This window comes from Stigmatopora nigra, chromosome 15, assembly GCF_051989575.1.
Source record: "Stigmatopora nigra isolate UIUO_SnigA chromosome 15, RoL_Snig_1.1, whole genome shotgun sequence".
NCBI classification, from domain to species: Eukaryota; Metazoa; Chordata; class Actinopteri; order Syngnathiformes; family Syngnathidae; genus Stigmatopora; species Stigmatopora nigra.
In genome coordinates, this window is record NC_135522.1 from 2,483,488 (window position 1) to 2,495,706 (window position 12,219).

The following is a 12,219-nucleotide window of genomic DNA, read 5'->3' on the forward strand; positions in this document are numbered from 1 at the left end:
TAATAGATCTTATTTTTAATTTTTATTATTATTATTATTCATGTCAGACCACTTCCGCTCTTCCATACATAATAAAACATAATTAATCCAAGTTTTACCATATCCATTAAGGAGGGAAAATCGTTTTGGGCGGAAGTGAGTACTGTGAAAAAAGATATATATTGTCTTTGTTATGTTTTTTTTGCCTTAACGTCAGAGGTTATGTTCATAACTTGCCTCTATATGTAGAGAAGTATAGCAGATATCCTTCTATATTTATATTATGTCTGTATGCTTGTTTCATGGCACTGGTCGTTCATTTTCAGTATGTGGTTGTTATTTTTTGCCAACTTAAAGAATGTTTCTGTTTTTAAAATGGATAGATTGCAGGTACAGATTGCAAATGCATTTTTAGTGAGGAATTTAATGGCCATTAAAGCAGGGTGCACATATAATGATAATTGGTTATTTTGATTGATAATATTTTATGAAACTAAATGTGACAGTAAATGAGAGTCACTTGATCATTAGTTAATGGAGTTTGTTTACTAGTTAAATTAGGTTAGTACTTTATTTCATTCTGAATTTTTTTGGTTGCAGTAGAAAGACAGACACAAGACACAGAAGACATTGTAGAGCTCGTTAAAAAAACTGGAGCCACACACAGGAACTCTACCTTCTCCAAACTATGGCCCGCGGGCCACATCTGGCCCGCTAGGCTGTTTAATCCGGCCTGCCGACGTTGTCCAAATAATGTTTTTTTTCCCCCAAGATGGCGCCGTCAGTGACAGTAGCTCTGTCCACTCTTATTAGTTTTTTTTGTGTGTCTTACAGCTCCTCTATCTTTTTTTAAATTGCATTTTAATATTTCTTAATACATTCCTTTTGACTTTACTTTGTACTTTATACTTTTTACTTTAATGATGAGTGATGAGTATGTTAATACTTTAGTCCTTTTTTTCCTGTTTGTTTCATATGTACTGTTAACGGATGCACTTTTTTATATGTATCATATCTTGTGCTGACCCCGCCCATCTGTCAAACTTTTAAAGTCAATGTGCCCCCCGAGTCTAAATGTTTGCCCACCCCTGGTCTAGATTTCCCATGAGTTAGCCACAGTATTCTTCATTTTATGTGTGCACCCTGCTTTTTGGTGACGTTGTAGTCAAAAAATGAAGAAAACAAGATCTCAAATGTTCTACGTATCAATGTCCACTTCAATTTTCTTTCAAATAAGCATTTTTACAGGGTAAAAAAGCAAAAGAGTGAAGATGAATGGTAGTGAACGAACCAGGTTCTGCAGGTCAGCAACCAGGGATTTCAGTATATGAGTGTATAACCTCGGGAAATATGATGGGAAAAGAACATCAACATAACATTCCGACATGCACTGGGCGGTTCACAAAAAGCTATATTCTTTTTCCTTGTGGCTTCTTCTTGTGATGTCATTAAAAGCTATGAAAAAAGTCACTATTTAATTGCCATACAAACACAATACTGTAGCAAATTGTTTCTTATTAACACGAATATTATTCAATGGATTGATTGCTGCCATTCTTTTTAAAAATGACCAAGAAAATCACGAGGAAATGTGTGTTTTCTTCCAACAGTTTGTGTACAGTTTATTTTTATAACATTTCTGTGGCTGGTGGGTGACAACAACAACAAAAAATATGAGGAAATGTGGATATACTAGCTGTAAAGCGTAATCCTTCTTGTATATATATATTGTAATGTAATATATTGCATTGTAAAATGATGAATTGAACTGCAGGCCACAACGTTCACCTCTTTCAGTCTGTTCTACTTTGCCTGTACTGTCACTTCTTTGTTTTTTTTCAAATATTCGTGTATACCAGCACTTTATTTCACCAGAATTGCGTGCGTGTTCTGTGGTAAGTTTGTGCTGGATTTCCAGGGGTTTGTTTATGTTGATGAGGATTTTGCTGTTTTTCTGGGCCAAAATTATGAACCATGTCGAGCCATTTGTCCACTTTAGATTGAATTATTTGACTTGGTTATTCAAAAAATGTTAGCAGCTATATAGTCGTCATGCAGGATGTGACATATTCAAAGATAATAAATGTGTCCTTATCCTTTATGACCATTTCCAGCACTATATCACCTCCTCTTGTTTCTTAGTAACTACAACCAATAGCCTGCCTGACAGGTTGGATTGATGCAGATTGACTCCCTATAAGAGTATTTTTGTTAGCTTTAATTCCTGTGTGTATGTGTGTGTGTGTGTGTGTGTGTGTGTATGTGTGTGTGTGTGTGTGTTTCACAAAAATGGGAGAAATTATACAAAGGGGTAAAAACAACAAGAAATGATTGTAATATTTGTAAATGACCTCGCTGTAATGTGTAAAATGTGTCTGTTATTTTTTATTATATTATTTTTTATGAAAGTTGTTTTCCTCTTAAAAGAGCCGAGGTGTCATTTTGTGAATAAAATGCATTTAATAAGCAAATACCTATATATAAAAATATGATAGTATAACAGTATATTTTTTTTTAGTTTCACTTGTTCGGTACTGTAAAGTGTGTTAGAAATACAATAAAGGTCGATTTTTATATTACATGTTACTTTTTATTGGAGTTTGTATGATCTGTACATACATTTTGTATTAGTAAATATATATAAATGATGTTATGTAATGTAATAAAAAGGCTGGTAAGTATATATACAATGATGCTTCATTATAAAGACAGGTGATTTGAGTGGCAGCTATATTAGCCAATTGGTATGTAACATATAGGAACTTTCCAATGAAACGACAGGAAGACTTCCTGATTTTTGACCAATGAAACATAATTACTGAAAAGACTAACCAATCATGTACTTCCAAAGCAGCAGGCCATCACCACGTGCATGCGCAGTAGCTCTCTACGGAACTGCGGCGTCTGGCCAGGTTGTGAACGCCATCTAGTTGTCCCAAGAAAAGAAGAATTAAAGCTAAAGGTATGTTCGATCTTTCTTTTATATCTCTATTATACACCGTGACTCCTTTTTCTACAACAACACCCCGCATTTTGTGTGTAAAACCTAACATATTGACCCCTGTAGTGGTTCTAGATCCCCGGACACGTAGGTTTGGGCTATCTGCTAAATAACGCGGATTAACATTGGCGTTTAATCTGTCACATTTTTCAATTAAACATGGCCGTTGTGTGTGTTTTCCTTATAACTACGTGTTATAGAAACAAGAAACGGACTATTGGCGATGGCCTGTTGGAAGATCATCCCATTATTGCTGTTGATTGCGGCTGTTTCTGCCGTGGAAGTGCAACGACCTCGCGGTGTCCCGTTATCAAGTAAGATGGGGGAAATTAATTCATTGATCATGGCTAATTTTAACTAGAAATTAATATTTTATTCATTAAAACATGCACAAATAGTTGCTTGCTAAAGGTCAATATTGGATAATTGAAAGTGTGTGAAGGTCAATGTTGGATAATTGAAAATGTTGGTGTTCCTTTTCTAATAGAAAAGCACTTCTATGTGGAAGGAAAACCATTTACTTGCTTGGATGGATCCCGCACAATTACCTTTGATAGGGTGAATGATGACTATTGTGACTGTCAGGATGGCTCAGATGAACCAGGTTTGTACAATATACTCTTAAAAAGTCATTTAAATGTATAGTTTAACCCACTTTTTTGACTTGCAGGCACTCCTGCATGTCCCAATGGTAGTTTCCACTGCACTAACGCAGGTTATCGACCAACATTTATTCCATCATCCCGCGTCAATGACGGCATATGCGGTAAGATTACGTTATGTTCATCCACCACATATGTTCCCTCTAATTTTTCGTTGGTCTTTACCACCATCACCTTCTTTTTGGGGGTTGGGGAGTAGATGTATATGTAATTAAGTCATATTTATTTTAAAAAATGTGAAATTGCTCTTTACAGATTGCTGTGATGCTACTGATGAGTTTAACAGTGGTGCCAGCTGTCCAAATACGTGCAGGTAAGTTTTACCACACATTTATTATTTTTTTAAATGATAAATGTGTTTTTTGAGGTAATATTTTTTGTGTTCATAGGGAGTTAGGCCGCCAAGAGAAGGAGAGTTTGCAAAAACTGGCTGAAATTGCAAAGGAGGGTTTTCTTCTGAAACAGCAACTCATTCAGGAGGCCAAAAGAGGTCTGGAGGAAAAGAAGGTAGGGATAAAATGTTATATTCTAGGTTTTTAGGTTCCTTTTTTTAGTTATTTTTAATATAATAATATAAAAAAATACAAGGGAGGCATCAATCAGGTACTTGCAAGTATCTAAAAGACTGAATTCATCTCCTGCTAATTAAAGCATCAAATCAAAACAATTACAACATAAGAACATAAATAAATGTCAAATCATGTCTGCATGTACTAAAACACTGCGCACCCTAGAGGATAATACAAGAACTACACATTTTAAAGAAAGTTCATTTCTTTTATACATTGTAGCTTTCTTCCCCGGGCCGTACCAAACCACTAGACGGGCCAGATCCGGCCCGCGGGCCGTATGTTTGACACCCCTAATCTAGAATGACCCCAACATAGGTCTTCAGAAAATAATCATAACTCTAAATCACAAATTTCTCGCAATACAACACATTTTCTCATTTAGTCATGTTTGAGTTTTTTTTTTTGGGTATATAAGTATATTTTTTCCGATAGGTCAAAGTTTTAGAGCTTGAGACCAGTAAGAAACAACTGGAGGAGAAAGTGGAAGCTCTAAGAACGGTGAAGGAAACGGCAGAAGAGCCTGAAAAAGAAGCTAAAGGGCGCCATCTCAAGGCTTGGGAAGGTAAGTTTTCATAGTGGAAGCTGCATAATCTTCCCGGATAAGTCATTATTCATATCTAATTAATGGAGGGCTTTTTAAATTGAGGTAGTCACTGTGCAATGGCGCTGGGGGAGAGATTTGGGAGATTGAGTTTTCTTGTTGGACGTATTAGGATAAATTGTAATTTTATATTCACTGCAGTATTAGGCAAGTTGATGCATGCTATAGCTTTTAAGATAAATGCTACTATTTATAGTTGTCTTGTAGGGGAGGGATGGCAAAATGTTTTATGTTATTAAGCATGGAATTGTTGTATTTTTTGTCTGTGCAGATCAAAAAGCTGCAGTACGTGCAGAGAAGGACAAAGCTCGAATGGTGGAGGTGTTTCTTGAATTGGATGATGATGGTGATGGCCTGTGAGTATCAATATCCAAACCATAATTACATGCAATATGTTGACTTGTTGTCTTTCAATTTACAGATTTAATAACCTGTCTAGATTTGGTTGATGCATTGTTGGCTTGGGGGATATCTGTAGTTGTTTTAGTTCCGTTTTGATAAAAAAAACTATCTTTGTTTCAGTGTTTCCGTGGCCGAGCTTCAGTCGCATAGTGAACTCGACCCTGATTCCGATGGTTCTTTCACAGAAACGGAAGCTCAGGTAAAAATGATCATTTTAAACAGCTTTTGTAAAATGTATTTGATTTTTTTTATTTATTTTAGATATATATGTATTTTTCTTAAAGATTTGGGTTATTTTTATTTATTTTTTTTTATGATTTGAGAGACCCATTTTGAATGAGACCATGAGGAGTTGTTCTTTGTGCTCTGTTTTTTTTTGGGTCAAATTGGGATGACAGAATTTTAATAATTGATGATTTGCAGTAAATGCTCAACCATAATAATGAAGCTAAGTTACAATTTTGGTTCATAACATTAAAAAAATACTACTGGCAGCTACTTGCAGATGTCCAATCCATTAGTAGTACATTTTATTAATGGCAGCGCACACTTTAATTGACAACTCATGAATAATGAAATCTTTCATTCCACATTTAGTTCATACTTTAATGCATTGATAATAATTTATTAATGACTGGCACAAAAAACATTGCTGTTTTGATGATTTAAGAAATAAAAATGGAAACAAAAAGCTAAAATTCGGTTGTCTTTTTACACAGGCTCTTTTAGATGGCGTGGAAAAAGCAGATGCCGCTGTCTTTGAGACTATCTGGAAGGACATCAAAGACAAATACGTCTCTGAGGTGAAGAGGACAACGTCCCCATCAGTCAAACTCTGTCCATTCAATGCTCAAATCCGGCCTTAATTGGTTGCAGGTTCAAATTCCCGTGGAAATGCCACACGAGGAGGCCACGGAGCCAATCACTGACAACGAATCGGAAAATTACTCCGAGGGTGAAATCCCAGAGGAAGATGATGACGATGAACCGGACGATGATGATGACGAGGTCGATCAGGATGAAGATGACGACGATGATGATGCTGATGCAGACTATAATGTAGGATTTTTTTATTTGGAGATGGTGTACTATCTGAGAAAAAGTTGGTTATTTTTTGACTGGGTATGTGTTATTTATATATATATATTTATGTATGTGTAAATTATTACACAGAGACCTCCCGCGGTGCAAGAAAAGAAGGATGAAGAGGATGAGGGGGTAATGCCGCCCTATGATGAGGAAACACAGACTCTCATTGATGGTAAGGTGATGCAGGGCTTAATGCACATTATTCGTCTTCTCTGCGCAGCAGCAATCATATGGCGCGCAGTAAATAAAATCCAAACTTTTATTTTTTATATTTTTTTACTCCTTTCGCTGTTTGAGCTCTGTCCACTCATGTTTTTTTTGTGTTTTACGGCATGTTTTACATTAAAAATTAGGGAACATTGACATGCACCTGCTTATGGCAGGTGCGTGTCAATCATTTAAATTTGATTGTATTTTAGTGAGAAACAATTATCTCGGAATATTCCGTTTTTTTTTACAGATTTAAAACAATGTTTACGTTAGTTTTTTGTTTAAAATATATTTTTAGATTTTACAAAATGATTTTTGAACTAAAAACACAAAAAAATGAATTAAAAAATGACAATTATTGATTTAAAAGGGGGAAAATCAGGAAATGTAATATACATCTATACTCCATTTTATTTTGATACTAAAACAGAAAGTCAGCACTCATGATTTACTTTCTGGGGCCGCACTAAATGATCCGGTGGGCCAGATTTGGCCCGCGGGCCGCCACTTTGACAACAAAGTACCTTACACTTTCATTTTTTTAAATAGTGGATTGGAATCAATTGGGCTTTTTAATGCTTATATATATTTGTATATGTCATGTGGGTTGCAATTGCCTTTGTTTGGACACCACTTTGTTTTTTTTGCAGTTAAATTTCTATTTTTATTTTTTGGGGGGCTTAATTGTGTTTGAGACTTGTGCCAAAATTGGCTTCTTATTGTATAAGCTTCTGATTTGTTCCTGTATTTGTTTTGTAATTTAAAGGTATACACTGCATAATATTTAAGCCAACTATTGTTAAAATGACTTTACCTGTATGACGCAACGTACTTGTACACCAAGCTAAATTTGTTAGACGAGGACTTGTGTCCATTTAAGTGGCCGGTAAAGCCCCCGGTAATTGAATCCAACGACTTTGCTTTTTTTTTCTAGCTGCCCAGAAGACGAGGGAGCAGTTTGATGAGGCTGAGCGAGCTCTCCGGGAATTGGACGATCAGATGAAGTAAGTACTTTACTCGGAAATTCCACACAAGTCCTTTCCAGTAATGCAAATGTGCCTTTTAGTGATGCGTCAGGCTGGATTTCCACTTTAATTCAAATGTACATGATTGAATATATATGCTATGTGTGCTTCCCCCTCCCTGATCAGACATATTTTCTAATTTTTTGATAGAAACCTTGAAAAGGAAACCACCTCAGACTTTGGACCCAATTCAGAGTTTGCTTACCTGTACAGTCAATGCTACGATCTCACAACAAGCGAGTAAGTACCGATATATCATGTTTCTATTGTCTTTATTGGAGTTAATATATATATTTTTGTTTAATCAGGTACATCTACAGGCTCTGTCCATTCAACAAAGTATCCCAGAAACCCAAACATGGCGGCTCAGAGACCAGCTTAGGGTAAATAGCAAATTGTCCGGGAAAAACCTGGTGTGTCCAGGCAAACTATGGCACGTGGGCCACATATGGGCCCGTTAGGCTTTTTAATACGGCCCTTCGACATAGTCCAAATGTTTTATTAATTTGTATTTATTTATTTATTTATTCCCTCAAGATGGCGCCTTCACGCAGAAGTCAGTGGCAATAGTTCTGTCCACTCTTATTTGTTTTTCGTGTTTTAAAGCCCCTCCATCTTTTTTTTAAATGACATTTTAATATTTCGTAATACTTTTTACTTGACTTTGTGCTTTATACTTTTTACTTTAATGATGAGTGATGAGTATGTTAATACTTTAGTCCTTTTTTCTGTTTATGTTTCATATGTACTGCTAACGGATGCACTTTTTTATTTGTATCGTATCTTGTGCCACCCATCTGTCAAAATTTTTAAAGTCAATTTTGGCCCCTGGGTCGAAAGGTTTTCCCAACCATGTTCTAGGCTATTTTATGCTAATATTTTGTCATACAAGAGAGCATATTATGTTCAAAGAATTAAACTATTTTTGGTTTTAGGACTTGGGGTCATTGGAGTGGTCCTGAAGGAGACATTTATACTGCAATGAAGTATGAAAATGGAATGGGTTGCTGGCAAGGACCTAACAGATCCACAACGGTTTGTTTTTATCTGATAATTATCTCATAAGTGGAAAAATAAGTATGTGGAAAAATAATTTGGGATTTTTATTGAAGGTTAAGATCAAATGCGGCAAGGAAACCACAGTAACATCAACAACGGAACCCAGTCGTTGCGAGTACTTAATGGAATTCACCAGTCCAGCACTATGCCAAGACCCCAAGACTCTTGAGCAAATGTTGCATGGACATACCGAATTATAAACCCACACAAATCGTGAGTACTCATTTATTAAGCAATATTTTCTGTACTACAAAGCATACATTGCATGGCTTGCATTTTTTTTAGAGGTTTCCTGTCCTAATCGTGTATTTTTGCATGATAGTCCAAGTCTGCAATCCCCAAAATGGATTGTATGTCTAACTCTGTCAATGACAAGTATTGTATTAATATTCACATTTTAACATTTTTACTAACAAGTCCTCTAACAAGTCCTCCAAAAACATTGTAATGGGATCGGAGACATCCCGACTTTTTGTTGCGATCGTATTAAAATCGATTTAATAAAGCGCAACGTTCACCGAATTGAAGAAAATGCAGTCGACAAGGCAACTCGACAGTTTTCGCATCTCAGCATTTGATGGCAAGGAAACGTCCCCCCTGTTATGGTTTACCCTTCTTTTTTGGGAGAAGGAGCAGCACGGCAGCAGAAGCCAGGTAATTGCATCTTCCTAAGAGTTCATTACGTTTATATACAGGGACAAAGATTAACCAAATGTGACCGTTTTACGACGTCTCCGACCGAAGCGTCAGGCGCTGTTAAAATGCCGCACTGCAGTCCTCTAAAGATCATTCTAGGCCAGGTGTGGGCAAACTATGGACCACGGGCCACATGCGGCCCGTTAGGCTTTTTAATCTGGCCTGCCAACGTTGTCCAAAAACATTTTTTCCCCAAGATGGCGCCGTCACGCGGAAGCAAGTGGCTGTAGCTCTGTCCACTCTTATATTTTTTTCGTGTTTTACAGCCCCTAAAATCTATCTTTTTTTAAATTACATCTTAATATTTCTTAATGCTGCATTCCTTTTTACTCTACTTTGTACTTTATACTTTTTACTTTAATGATGAGTATGTTAATACTTTTTCCTTTTTTTTCTGTTTATGTTTCATATGTACTATTAACGGATGTACTTTTTTATATGTATCCTATCTTATGTTGACCCCGCCCATCTGTCACATTTTTAAAGTCAATGTGGCCCCCAAGCCGAAAAGTTTGCCCAACCCTGGTCTAGGCTATGTTATGCTACTATTTTATCAAACAAGAGAGCATATTATGCTCAAGAAATAAGCTAACTATGCTAAAATACTAAATGCATGTTTACTTTTATGTTGCATGCGCTTTTTTTCTGCAAACCATATTAGCTTGTGTCATATTTAAGAACATTTTATACTAACTGACTAAATTTTCATGCATTTTTTGTCAGATTCATCATGTTTCTCTTGTACATGTTTGAATTTCTGATTATGAAATGCATTTTTTTTTGGCGTTAGTGCTGTTGTTTTCCTCTTTTTCAAGCTAATCTTATATTATTATGTAATTGCTAGTTTTTCAATAGCAGTAGCCATGTTGGCAGTAGGCACTTAGTCCTCTAAAATACAATCCAAATGGGATTTGAAACCTAACTAAGCAGTTTACACCCAATAACAAGGAGTGGCAAAGTGAATGTGTTTTTGCTCTTCTTGCAGGTTGTTCAACAAGGGACCATGTCGCCACGGCAACAAGAAATAGAGAGAAGTGAATGGTTTTAAGTGTTTGTCGTCAGGTTTGCGTGTATGGAAATGTAAGCAAAACCTTAGTTGCACATTAAATAAATATGATTTCATAATCTTGAAAGTATTCGGGGAGTTTTGGATAATTTAAGCCATTTAATCGGGGAATTATTGAATAGAGGAAATCATTTTTTGTAGCCTTAGGCTTTTCAAAACGGATTGGTCGCCACGCGTCGTCGTTAATGAGCTAATTTAGTAAAAAAAAAAATGGAAAGTTGTTGACTCAACAAAATAGGGCTCCACTCATATTTGTAACTTTTATTTGTTTTTTTTTTCTGGCATGTAAAGTACAAATATTTAAACAATTCCATGAAAAAGTCTTCATCGAGCGTCTTCATCTGAAATTCCCAGTAGTAAATATCCTAAAACTAAACTGAAAGGTATTATTTGTCATATTTTTTTCTTCTCATTTGTTTCTCATTGCTCATTATTTGGTCATGTCTGGAAGTATGTATGAATGTTTATTTTTATAATTCCACTAACTTTGATCTCACCATTTTTAGTTTTTGTGTTTTTTTTTTTTAATTTCTTCTACCATTCCAGGAAAAAAATGTAAGAAAAGCATCACTAATAATAATAATAATAATAATAATAATATACTGCATCCCCTCTTCTAAATAAATAGACACAAAATACAATTGGTTGAGAAACTGAAGGACCACTTTTCCCCCTTTTTTAACAACAAAACCTTCCTGTTCCTTTATTTTTGTTCATTTGCTCATTTTTTTCACCCCAAAAAAAAATTCTTACACAAATTGACATGTATATACTTTTAAAAATGATTTTTTTCATTTTTTCTGATAAGCAAAGAACAGGAAAGTATGTTGTTAGGGACAACCGTACCCCTTTTTTTTGGTGGATTTATGCCTAAATTAATCAGGCTGGAAGGGGGTGGGTTGTCCCAGGTGTTAGGGGCCGTCTGATTGGTTGAAAAAAACAAGACTGTGATTAGGTTAAATAATTAAAACTTTTCATTGAACAAGACAAACAGAACACAGGCAGTAAAAGGCATAACATCTACCACACAGCATGTATGTTTATACACTTCAATTAGTTTAAATATAGCAGTGCATTTTTTGACTATGGAGAACGTTTTTTTTTACCAAATTCTAAAGCTGTTTTTTACTAGTTGTCCCCCTGTTTTGTATTTTTTTCTTCTCCCCATAAAACAAAATGGTGTAACCACAATTTTGGCAAAAAACGTAAAAAAAAACTTTTTTTGTTGTTTTTTTGTACCTTGCAAATATAACAAAATAAACCATAAATATACACAAAACATACTTTATACGAGGCAATAATAATAATAATAATAATCATAATAAATAGTTTTTTTAAGTTAACAATAAGTTAAAACTACAAGCTTAAAAGTCGCCCAAAATAATACAAGTTTTGTCGGCGCTATTTTGAAATTTTTTCTCTTTAAATTATTTTTTTTTATGTTGCAACAAAAGCTACCACAGACTTTTACAAACACAATCGAACACAGTTGGAAACAGAAATAATCTAACTAAGTCTAAAATTGGCATACACGTTTAAAAAACTGCAACTAATTCGATAATGGAAATAGAAATTAAACCAAAAAATAAGAACAAAACCGTACCCAATCAATGCAACAAATGCATGTTTTCTATGGAAACATCAACAACACAAATACACTCATTTAACAAGTGAGTCCTGATAATGCGATTTAAATTAATAAATTACAAGAGGAAAAAAAATTAAAAAAAATATTCAGTCGACATGGGCTATAAAAAATAATAAAAATAAATACAAATTGATGAGCTATTATTAGACAGTATTCCTTTCAAGGTTACTGTTCGGTCAGAGCGTTTTTCATCTTGCATGGTCAGAGCA

General features: G+C 35.1%; 1 protein-coding gene across 1 annotated transcript; it reads left to right on the forward strand.

The window, feature by feature from the left end:
• Positions 1 to 3,168: 3,168 nt before the first annotated feature.
• On the forward strand, positions 3,169 to 10,738 carry prkcsh (PRKCSH beta subunit of glucosidase II). The gene is made up of 17 exons (XM_077733834.1): positions 3,169 to 3,294; positions 3,468 to 3,584; positions 3,651 to 3,746; positions 3,898 to 3,955; positions 4,032 to 4,149; positions 4,647 to 4,776; positions 5,087 to 5,171; positions 5,338 to 5,416; positions 5,937 to 6,020; positions 6,094 to 6,276; positions 6,391 to 6,478; positions 7,451 to 7,520; positions 7,692 to 7,781; positions 7,850 to 7,924; positions 8,477 to 8,576; positions 8,654 to 8,813; positions 10,282 to 10,738. The coding sequence occupies exons 1-16, from the start codon at positions 3,204 to 3,206 to the stop codon at positions 8,798 to 8,800; spliced, it is 1,611 nt and encodes a 536-aa protein (XP_077589960.1). The 5' UTR covers positions 3,169 to 3,203; the 3' UTR covers positions 8,801 to 8,813; positions 10,282 to 10,738.
• The last annotated feature ends 1,481 nt before the right edge of the window (positions 10,739 to 12,219 follow it).

Bases quoted from the DNA above. Each gene is read 5' to 3' on its own strand.
- prkcsh (XM_077733834.1), top strand. From the start codon at position 3,204: ATGGCCTGTTGGAAGATCATCCCATTATTGCTGTTGATTGCGGCTGTT. The intron at 6,021-6,093 runs GTGAAGAGGACA...AATTGGTTGCAG, and splicing joins AAGACAAATACGTCTCTGAG to GTTCAAATTCCCGTGGAAAT. The intron at 8,577-8,653 runs GTTTGTTTTTAT...TTTTTATTGAAG, and splicing joins GACCTAACAGATCCACAACG to GTTAAGATCAAATGCGGCAA.